This window comes from Meles meles, chromosome 12, assembly GCF_922984935.1.
Source record: "Meles meles chromosome 12, mMelMel3.1 paternal haplotype, whole genome shotgun sequence".
In the NCBI taxonomy this organism is placed as follows: Eukaryota; Metazoa; Chordata; class Mammalia; order Carnivora; family Mustelidae; genus Meles; species Meles meles.
Genome location: NC_060077.1, coordinates 29770612 through 29794435, shown reverse-complemented (window position 1 = coordinate 29794435; position 23824 = coordinate 29770612). Strand labels below are relative to the sequence as shown.

Sequence of the window (23824 nt, the reverse complement as noted above, 5' to 3'; positions counted from 1 at the left end):
AGAGCAACCAATTTTCCTTCTGTTACTGAATGCAAACTATCCCCTCTCATTAAGATGGGTAGGACAAAAAGGAATGAAAAGCTCCCCCATCACTTACTCTCTAAATCAGAAATAATGAGGTTGTCATGGAGTTTCACGGCTCGATGTTGTTCTACTTCATCTTCAAGTTCAAAGATGGTTTCTTTCATGTCGCTCCTCTCTGTCTCTTTTTCTTCTAGCTCTGATCTTAGTTTCTCTAATGTCATATTCAATTCTTCTATTTGTTTCTTAGCTTCTTCTTGGAAGGCTCGATATTCATCTTCTACCTATATAGAATCAATGGTGCAGATTAGAAAAGTAAGAGCTGCTCTAAGAAAAATTCTAGAATGGAAGTATATATTGTTCCAAAGGAAGCTAAGCATGAACTGCTAGGTGAGAACTAAAACCACCTGTGTAATAACTGTCTGAAAATATAAAAAAGCACTCCACAATAATATAGGATTTTATGTAATGTGCTTAAGCATAATTTGTTGCTACATCACTGACAAATTATATTGACATATCACTGAACTTAAGTAGATTATTTACGAGGAAATTTTGGAAATTCTTCCTTCTCCAAAGTCTGGACCAAAGGCATGCATTTGATTAAAGATTTCGTTTATTTATTTGACACAGAGAGAGAGAGATCACAATAGGCAGAGGGGCAGGCAGAGAGAGAGGGGGAAGCAGGCTCCCCGCTGAGCAGAAAGCCCGATGTGGGGCTCAATCCCAAGACCCTGAGATCACGACCGGAGGCAAAGGCAGAGGCTTAACCCACTGAGCCACCCAGGTGCCCCAGACATGCATCTGATTAATAATTAACATCCTCGGGGCTCTCTGCTCAGCGGGGAGCCTGTTTCCTCCTCTCTCTCTGCCTGCCTCTCTGCCTACTTGTGATCTCCGTCAAATAAGTAAATAAAATCTTTAAAAAAAAAAAAAGTTTTTTTAAATTTAAAATTAAATTTTTTAAAAAGTCTGATGTGTGACAGTTTCATTATCAAAATAAAAATGGAAACAAATTCTCAAATATTGTCACTGCAAAAGTATCAGCTCCATGTGCCCTCCAACACATATGCTCCAACAAATAATACATTCCCTAAATTGTACCTCTATACATCACTAAAAAAATTAAGATCTAAATTATTTGAATTTTAGGGTGCCTGGGTGGCTCAGTGAGTTAAATCCTCTGCCTTTGGCTCAGGTCACAATCTCAGGGTCCTGGGGTTAAGTCCCGCATTGGGCTCTCTGCTCAGCAGGGAGCCTGCTTCCCTCTCTCTCTCTCTCTGCCTGCCTCTCTGCCTACTTGTTATCTCTCTCTGTCAAATAAATAAATAAAATCTTTAAAAATAAATAAATAAATAGATAGATAGATAGTTTGACTTTTGACCAAAGGTATACTAATGTTTCTTAGTTTAAAAATCACTGCATTAAAATAGGAAATAAAATGTAAGAATATTTAGATCAACTCATGCAAATAAATCCTGCATCAGCAATCACATGGGGCACAGACCCTTGGCCGAAGTGCCAGCAACCCCAGGCAGTAGTTCTGCATGTGTCCTCATTATTGTAGTAGGTGTAAAACAAGGGGGCTGGACCCATGATCTCTAAGGTCTTTGCCAGCAATAAGACCTAGCCCTCCAAGGAACGGGGGCCTCCATACTCCAAAAATATTTTTTTTAACTCAAAAGAGAACTCTATTTGAAAAACTACAATCACAGGAAAAGGGGTAGATATTGCTGATCTCACAAAGAGGTGTACTGGCTCTCATCTCTCCTACGCCAAAATATGTCAGTAGAGATGAGATAAAATTGCACTATATGATCCCTGGGCACACCCAGACTAGAGACAAATTCTGTTGTTGTCATTCTAGTCCCCTCCTCTCACAGGCAGGAAAAAAGCAACAAAATGCAAGCGAGTCAAAGTGACATTATTTTAAGAATACTTTTGACTGTATCCCAATAAAGAAAACATTCTCAAGCTTTAAAACAAAATCAGTCCTAGAACAAGTGAATGACACATCACACTAGTGATACTGGCTTTTCAGTAAGCAGAGTGTGTACTGCAGCTGCATAATTCTGCTCCAGAACATTTTGTCCACTTAAACAGTACCTTTGCAATGGTGTCCTGCAATCGATTGGCATCATTTCGGGTGTGAGCTAGGTCTTCCTGCAGGCTACTAGCCAGAGTCTCTGCTTTTTCTTTGTCCAGCCTGACACTCTCCAGGAGATCCTGAATATCAGATTTGTCTCCAGAGTTATGGATGGAATACAGCTCTGCCACTTTCTGCTTTTCATTCTCCAGCTGAGCCTTCAGGCGGTTCATCTCTATCTGATCACTGGCCACTGTGGCTTTGTACTCCTCTAATGTGGCTGCCAACGCTGCTTTACCCTTCTGCTCAGACTCAATAATCCGCTCCATATGGTGATTGCGTTCCTTGAGCGCCCCTATCATTTCTTGAGCTTCCTTGTTGTCTTGTTCTGCCATCTTCAAAGTATTGCTTAAATGCTGCTGGACACCGAGAAGCTGCTCTCGTTCAAAACGGGCATTCTCTGCTAGATCCATATAACGTTGCTCCAATTCCATATAGCGTCCACTTTTCACATCCTCGTCTATGACATAAGAAATGTGATGCTCATCGAGAAGGGAGCGGAAATATTCAATCTGTCGACTAAAGTGTTCCAACTTATCACTCTGCTGACATAAAGATTCCATGAGAATAACCTTCTCTTCCCCCAGCCTTTCATTTTCACTGTTCAGTTCCTGGGTTATCTGTTGTAAATCAGCTAGCTCTTGCAGAGTAGCCTGAAGTTCCTCACTCGTGCTGTGTTGGTTCTCTTCCATCTGATGTATCCGTTCTGTCAAGCACGCAACGGACACTTCACTTGCGTTGCCACTGCTCCCCTTCCGGGAGCGCTCTATGCTTGGAAGGCCTTCGGACTCTGAAGACGATGGTGCATCCAGGGCATCATCGCTCGACGTGAGGGGCTGGTACACCTCACTGCACTCGCTGTCTAGGTTGTCCATAGAGTTACTGTGCTGATGGTCCATGAGAGTGTTTTCATCCTGGCTCAAGAGATCCTCCACGGAGCCAGGGGCAGAGCCTTCCACCGAAGAGGTCAGGGTCCCCCCTCCGTCGCTCTGATTGCCAGGGGTGATTTCTGGGCTCAGGGACTGATAACCAAACAGTTTTTCGGAATTGTCTAACCTCTGCTCTAGGGAAAAGCCCAACGCATTCAACCTGTCCTTTAACATTCTATTTTCGTTTTTGAGCTGGTTGAGTTCTTCCCGGATGGCAGTATTCTGTTCCTGCAACTGCAGTAAAGTAGACTCCACGTCAGTTGGCTGGTGAGCAATGATGGCTTCCTTCTCCTCAGATTTTTCATCACCCTCAGAATGATCCTCATTAATGCCCAGCTGAGCACGCATGTCTCGGAGTTCATTTCTCAAATGTAAGATTTCCACATCTTTGGTTTTTGCCAGTGTGAGAAGATCTTTCACTTTGGCTTCCAAAGCAGCTTTGTCACTGATTTGGTTGTCCGACTTAGACTTGCTCATGCGAACATCACATTCCGTAGCTGTGCGACTGCGGGAACGCTTGGCCAATGCCACATCATTAGCTCCCTGACCAGCAGAAGGTAGTTTTTTGCTCTGGTTTAGTCGGGTACGCTCACGTAATCTTTCTCTAGTAGAAACAGATTCTTTATTACCTATGGAAGTGCTCCGCTTGGTTGAAGAACTTGTGCCTAAATGTTTAAAACAAAGAATGGAATGCAGCAGTATTAGCAAGAAAAGGCACATAGGTTATGCCCGAGGTCTAACCAGATGAAATCTAGAGACCTACACATTGATTCTCACTGACGTTCATCTTGCCTTTAGATTCTGGTTACTGTAAAATTCTGTTTCCTCAAAACCAGATCATTCATCTTTTAATTATTAATGAAAAAGAAGCTATACACTGAACTGTATATTTTAAAAAGGTGAATTTTACAAAATGTGAATTATATCTCAATAAATCTATTACATAAAAAAAGCTACACATTAACTTGAATCCTAAACCATGGCTAGAGAAGTGGCCAGGGGCATAATAGTCTAGGGTAAGCTAGATGATGCAAACTCCAGGATTAACCAGTCAGGTAGCAAACTAACTACAGAAGCAGATGGTAAAGAAAGAACAGACAAGCAAGAAGGGAAAAGCAGCTTCCAGAAAAACCAAAAATCTAAGCTACCTATGATAAACACAAAAAGTATGATCAAAGTAAGTGCAAAAAAAGTTTTTCACATCATAGAATGTCACATAAATAATACCAGTAACATTAATTATAATAAGGCTAATGTGTACTTAGCACTTACTCTACACATATGCAGATGAACACTTCACATACATTAACTTATGCAAGCCTCATTATCATTATTATGAAGAAACTCACACACAGAGATGCTAAATAATTTGCTGACACCCCACATGTAGTAAGTGGATAAGCCAAGATTCAAATGCAGGCAAACAGTGTGGTTCCAGAATCTGAAACTTAAGAAGTATGTCATGTTGCCTCCCTAAATGTTAGAAAACAATAATGTACTAATACTAATGCTAACTAATGATGGCACATTACCAAATATGTTACATGAATCACTACTACCTGACTGCTAAAATTCTAAACCTGTGAAAACTGACATGACTATGTATTTAATACAGAAAGAACTGGAATATGCTTACCTAAAAACACTTGGGAAATAATAAGCTGCTTTTCACCTTGAAAAATAAGATCTAGACCTAATCAGTAAGTATTCTGTAAGAACCTGCTAGTTTTTTACGTGGCAGGCATAGGCTGCAGAGGTAAGGGGGAGTGAAAGGGCGATGTGGTATAGGAAGAGAGACACTAATTCTGCCCGAGATCAGGTATAGAGCAGGGGAGAGAATTCTGGCTGGCCACAGGACAGGGCGACGAAGCAGAAGTGAACAGGACGCACAGCAAGGAAAATAAGTTCACACAATTAATGGAAGCAGCAGAGGAAGTTTTTATGGGGCTCTAAACGCCAGGGTAAATTTAGTGAGTCCCAGAGTAAATGTTCAATAAATGTTCTGGAGCAGGGAAGACTCATAGGGAACAGCATTTTAATGAAAATGAATCCAGAGGCTGCTAAGTGAAACATCTGAGGAAGAAGAGTAGTCCAGGAGGAAGGTGGGCAGGCAGAGCAGTAAGAGTAAAGTAGGGCCTACATTTGGGGAGTGAGATCAGGATCTCTGCAAGATCAGAAAAGGGATGCTACCTCTGTAATAGATTTACAGGGTAGAAATAACAAGATAACGAGGAAACAATTGCAAATGGAGGCCAAATAAGGAAAAGGGTGGTATAACCAGAAGTATTCATTCTCTTTCCCATTTCTGTAAACAGTACCAATCATTCTTCTTTCCCAAACCAAAACCCATCCTAGAAAGCAAAGGATCTGGGCATGCCTGAAAGACAGAAAGAAAATAGCCAGTAATGACGGGAAGGATTAATAATGCTCCAAAAGGAAAGGAGAGGTAAATGAACAAGAAAAGAGAGAGGACATGACCAAAAAAGCTCCCCTTCTAGGATTATTGTGCCCAGTGAGTAGATGGAAGAATGAGTTACAGACAAGTGAACTGTATTGGGAAGTCATGGGGAGTAAATAAAGGTAAAAGTAAATAAGGTAAAAGTGAAGTAAAAAAAAAGTAAAAAAAAAAAAAAGGTAAAAGTAAATAAAGGTAGAGAAGGTCAACGGAAGAGTTAAGGATGTTGTTAGAGGATGAATTGTGTCCTCCAAATTCATATACTGAAGCCATAACCCCAGGACCTCAGAACATGACCATTGGAAAAAGAGAATTAACTTAAAAAGGTACTTATATTAACATGGGGTTTGTTACAATGGGCCCTAATCCAATCTGACTGGTATCTCTATAAGAAGAGGAGACCAGGACACAGACAGAGAGAATGACCATGTTAGGAGACAATGAGAAGGCAGCAAACTACAAGTCAAGGAGAGAGACCTCAGAAGAAATCAAACTGGCCACCACCTTGATCTTAGACTTCTAGCCAGTTCTGGTGGGAAACTACATGTCTGTTATTTAAGGCACCCATCTGTGTATTTTGTTATGGGTGCCTTAACAAACTAATACAGATGTACAAAGCTGCCTCCAGTAGAGGCAATGGATCCAGGGAGAAGATAACTGAATTTAGCCTGTGACGGCAGGTGGCACTGGTCAGTAGGGAACCGGTACAAATGCATCTCTCCCAGTAAATTCTAAAAGCTGGAAATAGGAAGATATATATGATGGTATTGGAGTACCTAATTTCCTTCTTACCACAAAGGCTGCAGTGTTAAGTGTGGTGATGACTTCAAGCTTGAGATGCACAGTCCTTGCTCCACCACCAGCTTTGCAGCAACGTGGTACAGTACCCACTAAATATTTTCTGAGTGAATGAACGCAAGGCCTTATGCAAGATACTTAAGCTGTAAGCATAGCTCTCACATCTCTAAAATGAGGATAATAATAGCCTCTACCTCCTAGGACTACAGTAAGGATAAAATGGAATGGTGCCTGGTATAACAGTGCCTTCCTCATGATCATACCACATGCCTATTATAACTAACAGGGGGTGGGTGTGTGATTTGGGATAGAAGGATGAGTCCACAGAAGATCAAAGTAGGAGAGAGGACAGTAGGTAAACCTGGGCTAGGAAAAAGTCTAATACACATACACGAGGGGCTAATGGCCTAAATAATGATCATAAAAGAAGTCTGCTATAATTTTTGCCAATATGCTTTCATCAGCTGTATTACAAACACATGACCTTGGCGCACCTAGGTGTCTCAGTCAGGGAAGCATGCGACTCTTGATGTCAGGGATGTGACTTTGAGCCCCACATTGGGAGTATAGGTTACTTAAAAGTAAAAATTTTAAAAAAACAAATAAATAATAAAAAATAAAATGAATACACATGATCTTGTATGTAGTGGAAGGGATGAGTTAATTAATAAACTCCAACAAATCTAAAGCCAAATTGCTGCTAATGAATGAAGAAAGAATGGTAGAACAGGAATGAATGGATCCAGGCATTGATTGTCAAAGGCTGCTAACATCTTGGAAAGACAAACAACCAGAAATGAAGTGTTTGCTGATGAAGGACAACTACTGTGTATGAAGGCATCTTATGGGGAAAAAAAGGAACCTGAATCTAAACCATCAAGGCTCTAGATCCAACAACATTAACAGTAAATGAACAAAGGAACATGGTCAAAGACATCAAGGAGATGTGACATTAAAATCCAGATCACGGAAAAATATAGTTCAAACAACCTATATTTCTATAAAAATTAAATTATAAGAAAAAAATAGATTTAGGAAAGGGTAACAATTATTACACACAGACCTTAAGTGAATCCTGACGCAGAGACAGTAAATACACATATGCAATATTTATGAAAAAGTTGGAAATTTGAATAAGTTTTTCTTTATATTTATGATTTGAGAAATTATTATTATTTTAAGGACTAATAATAGTATTGTGATTACATATTTAGGGGAATCCTTATCTTTCAAAGATAATTACATGTTTGTGGATGAAATTACAGGACACTTAAAATTTGCTTCAAAATGAGGAGGGAAGATGGATGTGAAGGAATTAAGACTGGCCTTCGATTGACAAGGGTGATGAGTACATGGGGTTGAAATACAAATACTTTGTACATGTCTAACATTTTCTGTAATTAATGGAACACCTTAAATACTACTGCACTCTGCTATTCAAACAAAAAAGCAATTTAACTCTTACTCTGAATGCCACCCATACCTGTGCTAATCTTGGATTTGTTCTCCACGGTAGTCATGGCAGGGGCTGATGCTGAAGACGCTGTGGAAGGGCAGGTGCTTTTCTTTCCTTTAACACCATTAGTCACAGTCACCCCTCCAGCCATTCCAGCTAAGAGGTCATCACTGCTCTTGGTCTAGAAGAAATAGAAAATAAAAGCAAACTGATTAGATGAAACAAGAGTAAAGAGTATTTTGAGACTACACAAAGCTCTTGGCTTTTACACTGAATTCAAGATCAAGAGCTCCACAAAGATTTTCTGACCATTACCAAATAGTACTTAATATTGTGCTACAGAAAGAGAACCTCTTTACTGGTTTATAAACAATCACACGCTTCTTTTTAAAATATGAAAATCACATATGTAATCAAAGACTTTATGGAAGTCTACTATATGCCCACACATGCCAGAGTCAGTGAACGACAGGAAAGTGAAGACATCCTCTGTTACTCTTTCTAGGACGTGACTTATAAACAGGGATCATCTGAACGCTATCACATGGGCTCAGAGGAAAGGTCTATAATTCAACAGAAAATGACAGCCTGCAATTTCTAGAGGGAAATACCACTAAGAGTCAGAAATGATCTTTATTACTTTAAAGTAAATCAGTGACGGAACCATTATTTTGAAATTTATTTTTCTTACCTGACCTAATTTTTCAGTAGTCTAATTTAAGCCAAAATTGATTTTTCTTAAAGCTTAGGCAATATATAAAATCTAGACAGTTTAAGGCTAGAGTGAGGAGTAGTCAGCCTAAATGATCAAACTACTTGAGAAAGACCCTTTGTAATGCTTATTTATATTTTACAAAGACTAAAAAGAAAAAAAAAACAACAAGCTTTTTAAAAAGAAAACAAGAGGGGCGCCTGGGTGGCTCAGTGGGTTGAGCCTCTGCCTTCGGCTCATGATCTCAGGGTCCTGGGATTGAGTCCTGCATCGGGCTCTCTGCTCAGCAGGGAGCCTGCTTCTCTCTCTCTCTCTTCCTACTTGTGATCTCTTTCTGTCAAATAAATAAATAAAATCTTAAAAAAAAAAAAAAAGAAAACAAGAGACAACTATATTCCAATTAAAAAAAAGGAAACAAGCACTCTGGATAAGATCAGGTATAAAATTATTAAAGAAAAAATAGTGAAGAAACCTGTTTTTACTTCTAGGAATAGAACACAGAGAACTTAAAAATCTGTGAAAAAAAGAAAAACTACTTTTTTTTTAATTAATTCATTTGAGAGAGAGAGAGAGCACAAATGCAAGGGCCTGTAGAGGGGGAGAGAGAGAGAATCTCAAGCTGACTCCACACTGAGATACTACCACCTTGACATTAAGACCTGAGCAGAAACCAAGAGTTGGATGCTCAACCAAGTAAGCCACCCAGGCACCCCAAGAAAAACTACTTTTTAAATAAAAAAGATCCAAAAAGTTTGTCCCATTAAGGTGAAAGCATAAGTTAGCCAACTAATTTACTACTCTTGTCTACTTGGAGCCACACAACCATAATAAATTCCTACACAATCATAATAAACTCATCTCTACAGATTAAAATGCTTCATAATTTACTAATCTCTGAAGTCTTTTCCTGTTCTAAATGTCAGTAGAGTAGATTCTGTTCTCAGCATTCAGATATAAAAGTTATAATACAATACAATTAGCTAGGTCAATCTGTCTTACTAGAGGTAGAAAAAGATAAATGTTTTAAATGAATTAAACTAATTCAGCTTTGGTAATTTGGGATTGTCGCATTATGAAAAATCTAGTCATATAATGAGGAAGGAGGATACTGTATTAATCACTAAGGATTGTTCATATTCTTTAAGGCTAGTTCCTGTTTATGAAATTAGTCATCAAGTATGATGCAAAAAATTTATAAATCAAGTTCTACTTCCCTCCTGTCAATTTGTCCCTCATCAATTAATCAGTATATAAACTCAACATAACCTTATATTTTCAAATAACCTTTTAGAGTCCATTAATATAAGTTAGAATTATCTTTGAGTTAATTTTTCTTCCTCTACAAGTTAAATAATAGTAGCGTACTGGCACATGAATAAACAGTAGAATAGAAAAGAATCCAAAAAGAAACTGCATATATAGACACCTGACTTATGACCAAAGAAGCATTACAGAAGAACATGGGTTTTTCGATAAATGATACTAGGTCAACTGCATATTCACAAAAGAAAAAAATGAATGAGCCCTATTTCATACAATATCAAAAATAAATTCAATGCTTTCCAAATATAATTCAAAATCCTGAATGATGAAATAAAGAACTGATAAATTTGACTACATAAAAATTAAAATCTTGGGGCACCTGGGTGGCTCAGTGGGTTAAAGCCTCTGCCTTCGGCTCAGGTCATGATCCCAGGGTCCTGGGATAGAGGCCCCCATCGGGCTCTCTGCTCAGCGGGGAGCCTGCTTCTCCCTCTCTCTCTGCCTGCCTCTCTGCCTACTTGTGATCTCTCTCTCTCTGTGTCAATTAAGTAAATGAAAAATCTTAAAAAAATAATAAAAAATAAATTTAAAAAATTAAAATCTTAAAAAATTTTTAAAATCCTGTGCATAATACAAAAATGAGAAACTGGGAGAGTATATTTCCAATATTTCACAAATAAAGGGCCAATATCCATAATACACAAAATACTCTTAGAAATCAATGGGTAAGAGACACATAGAAAAGTGAGCAAAATGAACAATCATCTACAATCAATCCATATACAATACAAAAAGTATAACCAATCTAACTCAGAAGAGGAGAAATGCAAATTAAACACTGAGATACCACATCTCACCTATCAGACTGGCAAAAATGAAAAGTTATGACACATTCCTTTGTGAAGGATGAGGGACAACAGGTGCTCTTGTAAGTTGCTGGTGAGAACACAGCTGGATGTGGCCTTATGAAGGGTATCCAGCAATGTCTAACAGAACTACATATGCATTTACTTTGTACCCAGCAATCCACCTCTAGGAATTTCACCTGAAGACATACCTCTAATAATACAAAAATACATACGCTTAAGGTTACTCAATGCATTGACTTTTTATTAACATATAATGTATTGTTTCAGGGGTACAGATCTGTGAATCATCAGTCTTACACAGTTCACAGCACTCACCATAGCACATACCCTCCCCAATGTCCAGCCCCCAGCCACCCCATCCCTCCCACTCCTCTCCACTCCAGCAACCCTCAGTCTGTTTCTTAAGATTAAGAGTCTCTTATGGTGGGGCGCCTGGGTGGCTCAGTGGGTTAAGCCGCTGCCTTCGGCTCAGGTCATGATCTCAGGGTCCTGGGATCGAGTCCCACATCGGGCTCTCTGCTCGGCAGGGAGCCTGCTTCCCTCTCTCTCTCTCTCTCTCTCTCTCTGCCTGCCTCTCTATCTACTTGTGATCTCTCTCTATCAAATAAATAAATAAAATCTTAAAAAAAAAAAAAAAAAAGAGTCTCTTATGGTTTGTCTCCCTCTCTGGTTTTATCTTGTTTCATTTTTCCCTCCCTTCCCCTATGATCCCCTGTCTTGTTTCTCAAATTCCTCATATCAGTGAGATTATATGGTAATTGTCTTTCTCTGATTGACTTATTTTGCTTAGCATAATACCCTCTAGTTCCATCCATGTCCTTACAAATGGCAAGATTTCATTTTTTGATGGCTGAGTAGTAGTACATTGTGTGTGTGTGTGTGTATAAGTTTGTGTGTGTGTGTGTGTGAGAATCACATCTTCTTTATCCATTCATCTGTTGATGGACATCTAGGCTCTTTCCATAGTTTGGCAATTGTGGACATTGCAGCACTGACTTTGTGTGTGTGTGTGTGTGTTTAACTTTTTTTTTAATTTTTTATTTATTTTTTATTTTTTTTATAAACATATAATGTATTTTTACCCCCAGGGGTACAGGTCTGTGAATCGCCAGGTTTACACACTTCACAGCACTCTCCATAGCACATACCCTCCCCAATATCCATAACCCCCTCCCCCTCTCCCAACCCCACCTCCCCCCAGCAAGCACTGACTTTTTAAGGATTTTATTTATTTATTGAGAGCGAGAGCGAGCGAGAGAGAGAGCGCGAGAGCGAGCGAGCGCACAAGCAGGGGGAGGGGTAGAGGAGAGGGAGAAGCAGACTCCCTGCTGAGCAGGGAGCCCAACTAAGGGCTTGATCCCAGGATCCTGGCATCATGACCTGAGCCAAAGGCAGACACTTAATCATTGAGCCACCCAGGCACCCCTGCAGCATTGTCTTTAACTGCAAAATATTGGAAACACCTTGAATATCTATACACAGGACAGTAGCTCAATAAAACTACAGTACATCCACACAAAGACACATTAAACAGAATGAGAAGGGTGCCTGGTGGCTTGTTATCTGCACAGGGCTCCCCTCTCAGTGGGAAGCCTGCTTCTCCCTTTCCCTCTGTCTGCTGCTCCATCTGCTTGTGCTCTCTCTCTAATAAATAAAATCTAAAAACAAAAACAAACAAAAAAAACCCAGAATGAGGAAGACTACTATAAATTGGTATAAAGAGATTTCTAGAATACATTAAGTGGGAAAAAAAAAAAAAGCGAAGTGCAGAAACAGATCTAATTATGGCAACTTCTGTTTAACAAATGGAAAATAACACAAATATACATGCTGTGCAAAAAGAAACACTGTGCAAAAAGAAACACTGCAAGGAGAAAAACAAAAACCCAGCTAGACTGTTTGCCTCCAAGGGATGGTGAGGGACAGAGTAAGAAAGAATGGGGGAAGAGAGGGGCGCTTCTCTGAACACATCTTCTCCTAATTCTGACATGTGGCATGGAACCTTGGTAGTGTTTCACATGCTCACAGTTAATTAATTAATTAAACAAGGATAGGGGAAAACATAAAATGGAACACAATAGGAACAAATGGACACAACCGCATTTCAAATAAATAACACAGTGGGTTAAGCCTCTGCCTTTGGCTCAGGTCACTACCTCAGGGTCCTGGGATCAAGCCCCACATTGGGCTCTCTACTCAGTGGGGAGCCTGCTTCCCCCACCCCCACCCCGTCTACCTGCCACTCTGCCTACTTGTGATCCCTCTCTCTCTCGCTGTCAAGTAAATAAATAAGTAAATAAAAATCTTTAAAATTAAAAAAAAATCATACTAATATCTGATTCTGGAAAGAACCATCAGGAATTGCTAAAATTAGGGTGTGCAAGTCTGATGCCAAAGAGAATATTTACAAAGTCTCAAAGTATTTTTGACAAGACACTTATGAATTACAAAAGGAAACATGGTAACCTAGTAGTGGAAAAACCAGACACCACCTTAAACAAATTAAGTTAATATCACCAGGAATGGAACAGATTGACAACATGTGCTTCTGAAAATGCTGCACCAAGGACATGTGGCTTCTGTGGGACTTCTGCCAAAAACCCGTAACCCCCAACCTAATCACAAGGGAACAATGAGAAACCTACATCTGGAGGACAGTCTACCAAATAAACTGGCCTACATTCTTTAGTAATGTCAAGGTCACAAAGACAAAGACTGAGGAACTATCCCAAATTTAAGAAGAAGAGCATGACAACAAAATTAATTCATTACTCTGGATAGAAAGCTGGACCAGAAAAAACATGTTGTTCTTTTTTTTGCTAAAATGGACATTAGCAACGCTGGTGAAATTTAATTAAAGTCTAGAGATGAGAACTAGCATTTTATCAATCTTCACCTCCAGATTTGGTAATTGTACTATGGTTATAAAAGAGAACAGGGGTGCCTCAGTGGCTCAGTCAGTTAAGCATCTGCCTTCCACTCAGACCATGATCTCAGGGTCTGCTTCTCCCACTACTTATGTGTACTCTGTTGCTCTCCCTCTTACTCTCTCAACTACAAAAGTAAAAATCTTTAAAAAAAAAAATTCTAGATAGATTGAGGACCTAAATATAAAATGTAAACTATCACTCTCGAAAAAAGTATAGGAAACTGTCTTCTTGACCTTGGGATTGGGAAAGATTTTATAAACACACACACACACAGACACACACACACGCACACACGCACACACCGCCCTAACCATAAACAAAAGATTAACAAACTGGACTACATTAAAATTAAGAACATCCATTCATCAAAAGATACCATTAAAGGAGAAAGAGAAGGCACAGAGTGGGAGAACATATGTGCAACACATATAAATGACAAAGGGCTCACATCTAGAATAGGCAAAGAACTATAACTCAGTACAAAAAAACCACACTATACCACCTCATACCCATTTTGATGGCTACTATAAAAAAAAGTGCTGGTGAGATTGTGGAAAAATTAAAACACCTGTTGGGAAGAGAACTTCTTGGTGGGAATGAAAATGGTAAAGCTGCTGTGGAAATTAGCTATGGAGGCTCCTCAAAAAATTAAAAGTAAAATTACCATATGACCCAGAAATTCCATTTCTGAGTAAATACCCAAAAAACTGAATGCAGGGCTTCTAAGAGAGATTTATACATACATGTTCACAGCTATTATTTACAACAACCAAGAGTTGTGGAAACAACCCGTGTCCACTGATGGAAGAACGGATAAGCAAAATGTGGTATTTACATACAGTAGAATATTATTCAGCATTTAATAAGGAAATTCTGGGGTGCCTGGCTGGCTCGGTTGGTGGAACATGAAACTCTTGATCTCAGAGTTGTGAGTTCGAGCCCTACACTGGGTGTCCAGATTACTTGAAAAAAATAAAATCTTTAAAAAAAAAAAAAAAAGGCAGGGGTACCTGAGTGGCTCAGTGGGTTAAAGCCTCTGCCTTCGGCTCAGGTCATGATCCCAGTGTCCTGGGATGGGCCCCTGCATAGGGCTCCCTGCTCAGCAGGGAGCCTGCTTCCCCCCTCTCTTTCTCTGCCTGTCTCTCTGCCTGCTTGTGATCTGTCTGCCAAATAAATAAATAAAATCTTTTAAAAAAAAAAATCTCTTAAAAAAAAAAAAGGCAATTCTGACCCATGCTACAGTGTAGATGAACAATAGGAACATTATGCTAAGTGAAATAAGCCAATGGCAAAAAGACAAATACCATGTGATTCCACTCATGAAGTATTTAAGTAGTCAGATTCACAGAGACAGACAACAGTAGTTGCCAGGGGCTTGGGAGGGGGAATGTTGAATTGTGGTTTAATGGGGATGGAATTTCAGTTTTGCAAGACAGAAGTTTTTGGAGCTGAATGGTGCTACTGGTGCTTGATGTGAATGTACTTACTGCTACTGAACTGTACACTTAAAAATGGTCAAGATGATACATGTTATGTGTATTTTACCATACACACACACACACACACACACACAAAGCTGAAAAAGAAAGTTAACACAGTAACAAAATAGGCAACTGATGTGAACAGGAACTTCACAAAGAAGATCTCTAACTATCCACTAAACATATAAAATAAGATATGAAAAGGTGCTTAATTCCACTGATAATGCAAATGCAAATTAAAGCCACTTCAGACCACTCCTTGACCACTTCAGCCCCTCCTTGATCTGGGTGGTGGCTGCAGAGCATGTTCACTTTGTGGTGATTCACTAAGCTGAACACAGATGCTGTGTGAATTGTTCTGGATGTGTACCTCATCAAGAAAGTTAAAAACAGGGGCGCCTGGGTGGCTCAGTGGATTAACCCGCTGCCTTCGGCTCAGGTCATGATCTCAGGGTCCTGGGATCGAGCCCCGCATCGGGCTCTCCGCTCAGCGGGGAGCCTGCTTCCTCCTCTCTCTCTGCCTGCCTCTCTGCCTACCTGTGATCTCTGTCTGTCAAATAAATAAATTAAAAATCTTTAAAAAAAAAAAAAAAAAAAAAGAAAGTTAAAAACAGGGGTGCCTGGGTGGCTCAGTGGGTTAAGCCTCTGCCTTCGGCTCAGGTCATGATCCCAGGGTCCTGGGATCAAGCCCCACATCAGGCTGTCTGCTTAGCAGGGAGCCTGCTTCCTCCTCTCTCTCTGCCTGCTTCTCTGCCTGCTTGTGAACTCTGTCTGTCAAATAAATAAATAAAATTTAAAAAAAAAAAAAAAGAAAGAAAGTTAAAAACAGGGGCGCCTGGCTGGCTCAGTCAGAAGAGCACACAACTCTTGATCTCAGTCGGTGTCATGTGTTTCAGCCCCATGATGGGTGTAGAGATTACTAAAAATAAATAAATAAACTTGAAAAAGTTTAAGACAAAACAAAAAAATAACTCTGCTTCTTTTACACAAAGCTACTTGCAGGCTGATACCATTCCATATTTCAATTTTTGTTACACAGTTCTGCAAATACATGTGCACTTCCACACATAAACAACAGTTCAAAAAATAAACAGTTCAAAAAAATTCTGAAATTGATGAAGGGAAGAGATTTTTTAACTTACTTATTAATAACATGCAAAATGCAAAGCCTTTGGTAAAAACCTTCTAGATACAGGAACACCTGGCTGGTTCAGTCGGTAGAGCATCCAACTCATGACCTCAAGGTTGTGAATTCAAGACCCACATTGGGTGTAGGGATTACTTAATAAAAATAATAAAATTGCTGCACAGGTGCAAGCGTGAAAGATGGCGGTGGCTGGAGCTGGCCGTATGAGGCAGGTAGTGTCAACCCTACTGCTGCAGAGCCCAAGTCCACCTGCTGGGGAACTGTCAGCTCCAGCCAGGATCTATATAAGGTTGTTGATCATTATGAAAATCCTAGAAATGTGGGGTCCCTTGACATCAAAAAATGTTGGAACTGGATTGGTGGGGTCTCCAGCATGTGGTGGTGATGTAATGAAAACTGCAGATGCAAGTGGATGAAAAGGTAAAGATTGTGGACTCCAGGTTTAAAACATTTGGCTATGGTCTGCTATTGCTTCTAGCTCGTTAGCCACAGAATGATTAAAAGGGAAGATGGCAGAGGAAGCCTAGACCATCAAGAACATGGACATCAGGGGCGCCTGGGTGGCTCAGTGGGTTAAAGCCTCTGCCTTCGGCTCAGGTCATGATCTCAGGGTCCTGGGATCGAGCCCCACATCAAGCTCTCTGCTCAGCAGGAAGCCTGCTTCCTCCTCTCTCTCTGCCTGCCTCTCTGCCTACTTGTGATCTCTATCAAATAAATAAAAATCTATTAAAAAAAAAAAAAGAAAAACATGGACATCACCAAAGACCTCTGCCTTCCCCCTGTGAAACTGCACTGCTCCATGCTGGCCAAAGATGCAATCAAGGCTGCCCTAGCGGATTACAAACTTAAAGATTTAATTTATTTATTTATTTAACAGAGAGATCACAAGTAGGCAGAGGCAGGCAGAGAGAGAGGAGGAAGCAGGCTCCCCGCTGAGCAGAGAGCCCAATGTGGGGCTGGATCCCAGGACCTTGGGATCATGACCTGAGCCGAAGGCAGAGGCTTTAACCCACTGAGCCACCCAGGCACCCCTCGGATTACAAACTTAAAAAAGAATCCAAGAAAGGAGAGGCAGTGAAGAAATGAGCCCTCTCTGAAGCTTCCAGCAGGTCATACCTGCTGTCTGTCCACCTGTCAGGCAATCACTATACATGTTCAGAAGCCCCCACACTACAAAGAGCTCTGGGACAGGCCCAGCACTTGCTGGTCATGTGGTGGCTCCCATGCAAGCAAAATACACAGTTTACTCATTCCACGTCTTGTGCTTTCTTTCAGGCCACTCTTAAACTGCCTTAACCCAATCTGCGGGGGCGCCTGGGTGGCTCAGTGGGTTAAGCCTCTGTCTTTGGCTCAGGTCATGGTCCCAGAGTTCTGGGATCGAGCCCCGCATCGGGCTCTCTGCTCGGCAGGGAGCCTGCTTCCCCCTCTCTCTCTGTCTGCCTCTCTGCCTACTTGTGATCTTTCTCCCTCTGTCAAATAAATAGGTAAAATGCTTAAAAAAAAAAAAATTAAAAAAAAAAAACCCCAATCTGCGTATATTTTGAATTGTGTGCATGGCCTCACACTGAAATCAGTCATAAAGTCTCAAGTGTGGTAGTCCACGGGAGTGTGCAAATATCCAATTTCACCCAAATCTATCTTGGGAAAGATTATCAGTAGAAGGCCATGGTATGATTATTTGATAGAACCAATTACTGTACATAAGACATATTTGCATATATATAAAAGAATGTAAGAACAAAAATATTAAAATTTTAAAATTTGTTAAATTTGTTAATAAAAAACCTAGATACAAATGATGAAATAATACAACCAACATATCCATGCTTCTCAAGGTAAAGTCCAAGTTTCATGGTCTGCATCAACTCAAAATTTAAGGTTAGCTTTTAAATTTTGCCTTTCAAGTTTCAGAGATGGATTATTCAATCATATTATTATCATATTATATATATATATCATATATAATCACATATATTATTATCCTATTATTAACATATTAACTATTATTCAATATTAACTAATTTTCACACTGAAAAGGTATGATGATGAATAATCATTGAGAATCATCAATTATTTAGACAGATTCTAACTGAAGTCACTGCTACTTACTAATTCTTGTCTATTAACTTTTAGGAAAAAGTACTCTTGGGACAATGAAAGAGTGTATTACTTCCACAAGAATTAACCAGGAACACCCAAGCAGTGTGTGAAACCTGCAAAGTGCAGGCATATAGGAGGCCACCCCTATGTGGCAAATAATCCTCTCCACTAATTGTGACAAAGAATTAACCATACAAATGCCCCAAACCAGATGTCAAAGCTACTCATAAGAATGGGAACAATTTCCGGGGCACCTGGGTGGCTCAGTGGGTTAAAGCCTCTGCCTTCGGCTCAGGTCAAGATCTCAGGGTCCTGGGATCGAGCCCCGCGTCGGGCTCTCTGCTTGTCAGGGAGCCTGCTTCCTCCTCCTCTCTCTCTGCCTGTCTCTCTGCCTACCTGTGATCTTTGTCTGTCAAATAAATGAATAAAATCTTTAAAAAAAAAAAAAAGGGAACAATTTCCTCAAAACTCACTGAACAGCAGTCATCCTGTATTTTTTATTTACAAAAACTCCAATCAGCAGTGAGATGCTCTCGTCAAAAAGGTCCTTTCTCGGGAACCCTCCTACAGTGTTGGTGGGAATGCAAGCTGGTGCAACTACTCTGGAAAACAGCATAGAGGTTCCTCAAAATGTTGAAAATAGAGCTACCCTATGACCCAGCAACTGCACTACTGGGTATTTACCCTAAAGATACAAAAGTAGTGATCTGAAAGGGCACATGCACCCAAATGTTTATAGGAGCAATGTCTACAATAGCCAAACTATGGAAAGAACCTAGATGTCCATCAACAGATGAATGGATAAAGAAGATGTGGTATATATACACAATGGAATACTATGCAGCCATCGAAAGAAATCAAATCTTGTCATTTGCGATGACGTGGATGGAACTAGAGGGTATCATGCTTAGTGAAATAAGTCAATAGGAGAAAGACAACTATCATATGATCTCCCTGATATGAGGACGTGGAGATGCAACATGGGGGGTTAGGGGGCTAGGAGAAGAATAAATGAAACAAGATGGGATTGGGAGAGAGACAAACCATAAGTGACTCTTAATCTCACAAAACAAACTGAGGGTTGCTGGGGGGAGGGCGGTTGGGAGAGGGGGGTGGGGTTATGGACATTGGGGAGGGTATGTGCTATGGTGAGTGCTGTGAAGTGTGTAAACCTGGCAATTCACAGACCTGTACCCCTGGGGATAAAAATACATTATATGTTTATAAAAAAATAAAAAATAAATAAAAAGTTTTTAAAAAAAAAAAAAGGTCCTTTCTCTTATACCTCAGCTAGATCTAGCCTCAAACAATATTTGAAATGAAAGAGGTAAAGAAATGTATATCCCCATGCTGGCCACTATAAGAAAAGTGTTGAATACTGTGCAATAACAGACACACACGTGGGTGTCCACATGAATGGGTGAGTATGTGTACATGGTGTCTGTATGACCAAAAGCCAAAGGCTACATTCATCTGGTTAGTCACCAACGGTCCATCAGTTACAGGAATTCAAGCTATGGCAAGTGTCCAAATGCTAGAGAAAGCACAGTGAAATGTGAAAACTTAGGAAAATAAAATAATGGGGCACCTGGGTGGCTCAGCCATTAAGCCACTGTCTTCAGCTCAGGTCATGATCCCAGCGTCCTGGGATCAAGCCCTGCATCCATCTCCCTGGTCAGCAGAGAGCCTGCTTCTCCCTCTCCCTCTGCCTGCCACTCTGTCTACATGTGCACTCTCTCTCTCTCTCTAATAAATACATAAAATCTTTAAAAAAAGGGAAGACTACATGTTTATTATTATTTTTTTAAAAAGGAAAAGAAAATAACACTTAAATTTGTGGGGTTTCCAAGCCCTTTTGATCTTTTCAATTCTTCTGTTCATTTTCACTATTTTCCTTTTTCCTTCTTTGACTTCTCACTTCAATTTCTATTCAGTGACTTTTTTCTTCTGCTGTCTTAAGAAAAAGCAATTGCTTCAGTCTAGATAAAGTATTCCCAAATCGTTTTGCCTCTTCTAAGACCTTCCTCACTATGCACATACATACACACCCCTACTTAAATGCACCAACAAGGATGGCCAGAGCTATGGACAGCTGGCATGTGCTGGCACACAGCAGAGATATAGATGTTTTGCTTTACAATGAAAAAATACTCACTGTTCAAAACCAAACTACCATCAACTCCAGATACAAGCCTCAGAAAATCTGACATGCCTGTTCAGGGCATACTTCATAGTAAACCTACTTCATAGTAAACCTTCAAAGACCCTGCCTGCCACTGATGAGGAGGCAACAGAAGAAAAACAGTAGAACACATCCAATGCCAGCGTTTCAACCTGTTCTTCCAGTCACGTAAATAACAGGTCACCCAGTCACACAGGTACTCTGCTCCAAAGACACCCCCAGCAAGTGAGTAACCAGTTAGGTCAGAAAATGCCAGCTATCTTACACAAAAGAGTGGCAGCACTGCCATCAAGGAAGTAATTCAAGGTGTTGATTCTAGAAGTAGGGCAAAGGTCTATTCCTGGTACCATCCTCTGGGCTATAGGATGACACCCAGTAGCTCATCAAAACTGTAGCAAGGAGAAAATCTGGGGGTACCTCCAAGCCTGTGGAGTAAGTCTGGGCTTAGTTTTGACAACCCCAAAATAGAAAAACCAGCATTTCCAGCTCTTTCAACATATATAAGGAAGTCCCTCATTAGCTGTTCTATGAGGTGCTTCTTAAAATAATTAAGCCACAATCTATCAAAGCCCTGCGTAGACAAAAGGCTTTTGAATGGATCACGTCTGAAACAGTGTTTAGTTTCTCCCTACGAGACTAACCCTCTCCAGGTTTTCTCCAGAGTCAAAGTAGCAAAACACAAAATTCCCAGGACAAACAAGCAAAGAACAAATAAGTGGATTCTGCACTGAGAAAGACTAGAAGACTGTGTGAACCTCTGTGCAATATATCTAAGACATGACCAGTAGAAAAACGGCCTGGAGACATCTTGTCCCTTGGGTGATCAAAACCAACACAGACACTGAGAGCACCCACAGAAAAAGACTATTCTTTTCAGAAATCAGTCCCGAGCCAGTAGAAGTTTCTAGAGATAATCAATAAAAATGTTACTATCTGGGGTGCCTGGGTTAAGCATCTGCCTTCAGCACAGGTCCTGATGGTCCTGGGATTGAATCCCGAGTTGAGCTTCCTACTCCACGGGCAGCCTGCTTCTCCCTCTCCCTCTGCCCCTACTACTGCTCATGTGCTCTCTCTCTAACAAATAAAATCTTAAAAAAAAAAAAAAAAAAAGCTACTACCTGTTATTTATGAAGCCCTTGCCATGTGCCCGACTCTGAGCTAATTCACTTCCACACATTCCTCATTTCATCCTAATCATGGTGCTATGAAGCAAATGCATACAAAGTCTGGGTCTGTCTGCTTCTGAAGCCCACAGTCACCATTCTGTACTAACAAGAACTAAACCAGCCTCGGAAAGAGTGTTTAAAAAAAAAACAACAAAAACTAGTTATGCTCTAACTAAATTAATATCGCCCAATTTTAATGGGATTAATACGGGATCAGTTGTCAGGAAAAGAATATCAGTTATGGTGTGTAAGGCAGTGGAGTGGGAATAAAAATACCCTACCTAGGGATTTCAGGAATGGTATTGCTGGTCATCCTTTAAGACCTACCACATATATTCTTTTTGTAAAACCTTCCTAGGCTAGAAACAATGTCTTCCTGAAATCCTTACACTATCTTCCTGTTCCCCCAAGGAATCTGACTTTTTTGCATGTATTTCATTTACACATGTAGGTGACAACCTCCACCCATTACCCCACAAGCTCCTTGAAGAAAGACGCTCACTCCAGCTCACACTGACACAAGAACCTTGCACCAGGCAAGTGCTCAATGATATGTTTCATAAGCAAGTCTACTATTTGGTTTCATTTGTAAAGCCAGACCAAACACACCAAGTCTACCACACTGTGAACTCTTAAAAGTCTATGTGTTCCCAGCACCAGCAGAGGGCGAACCCTAAACGATGTTTAGTTAATAAATCAAACATCCTATTAAGATTCACTCCTCCTAAAATCGTTCACATATTCAAACATTGCCACGTTAATACCTTTGACAATGATGCTGTTGTTCCAGGTTTTACGAGTTTGCCTCCTGTAGATGCTGAAGAACTGTTTTCAGGTTTAGTTTTTTCTACTGTTTGCGTTTTGCTTATCCCAGACACTTTAGGCACTGAGCCAACACTCCTGCTTGCTTTCTTCATTCTGGGTTGCCTCTTCGTGATGCATTTACAAACAAATCTGTGGAAAGAAATGACATTATACTCAGAACACAATTGGAAGGAAGCTCTTTAGAAATTTGTTTCTGAAAAATTCTGCCATGCAATAAATAAAAACGTTTGAAAGCTATATATTGATACAGAAAATAAAAAGTTGAAAAGCTTAGACTTATTAATCAGAATGTACCCCACGTTTAAGGTTTCCTCCTTGAATATTACTAAAGTGAAACTTTGTGCATTCTAGCTTGGTCATTAAAAGGAATAACCTGGGGCACCTGCATGGCTTAGTTGGTTGAGGGCCTGACTGCTGATTTTGACTCAGGTCCTGAACTCAGGGTCCTGAGACGGAGCCCACATCAAGCTCCACGCTAAGCCTGGAGTCCTTTTTTTTTTTTTTTTGACAGAGAGAGAGAGACATCACAAGTAGGCAGAGAGGCAGGCAGAGGGGGAGGGGTAAGCAGGCTCCCCCGCTGAACAGAGAGCCCGATGCGGGGCTCAATCCCAGGACCCTGAGATCATGACTCAAGCTGAAGGCAGAGGCTTAACCCACTGAGCTACCCAGGCACCCCAGCCTGGAGCCTGCTTAAGATCATCTTTCCCTCTACCCTTCTTACCTACCCCCCCACAGAGGAGCACATGCACACACTCTCTATAAGGAAAAAAAAAAAGGAATATCCTAGATTGCTAATGGAACTAGCTAAATATGACACAGCATACATTATCGTTAGCATTTAATGAAGCAATAATCATCCTGGCATTTGAGAACTAGCCATTCTACAGGTATTTAAGGGTGATCGTATTTTCCCAAATTATCCAGCATAATCCTAATTTCAAGTATCTGTTGTGATAACCTCGCCTACACCAAGAGGAACATCCCAGAAACTCTATCATTTAGGATCTAAATATATTTCCCAGCATATCTCTTTTATCAAGGGGTAGCAACAAAGTTCCTTATCAGAACATAAACCTCAAGGATGCTTGGGTGGCCCAGTCAGCTGGGCGTCTGCCTCCGGCTCGGATCATGATCTCAGAGTCCTGGGATTGAGCCCCCATCAGGCTACTTGATCAGTAAGGAGTCTGCTGCTCCCTCTTCCTCTGCCCCTCACCCTGCTCATGCTCTCTCTCATGTGCGCTCACTCTCTCAAATAAATAAATAAAATTAAAAAGAAAGAAGAACATAAACCTCAATTTTTTGGTTCAGAAAACAAAGCCATCTATACACCTGTAAGGAATGTGA

At 40.4% G+C, this 23824-nt stretch overlaps 1 protein-coding gene and 1 pseudogene across 2 annotated transcripts in view; one reads left to right on the top strand and one right to left on the bottom strand.

Moving 5' to 3' along the window:
* Positions 1 to 23824, bottom strand: part of SPECC1L (sperm antigen with calponin homology and coiled-coil domains 1 like) — a 136358-nt gene that overhangs the window by 82275 nt on the left and 30259 nt on the right. For both annotated transcript variants that reach the window (XM_046025368.1, XM_046025369.1), the window contains 4 exons: positions 22420 to 22609; positions 7833 to 7986; positions 2128 to 3761; positions 98 to 305 (listed from right to left, as the gene is read on the bottom strand). In XM_046025368.1, the coding sequence (XP_045881324.1) occupies positions 98 to 305; positions 2128 to 3761; positions 7833 to 7986; positions 22420 to 22572 (2149 nt within the window). In that variant the 5' untranslated portion in view covers positions 22573 to 22609. The remainder of the gene's footprint in view (positions 1 to 97; positions 306 to 2127; positions 3762 to 7832; positions 7987 to 22419; positions 22610 to 23824) is intronic.
* Positions 16387 to 17293, top strand: LOC123954300 (annotated as a pseudogene).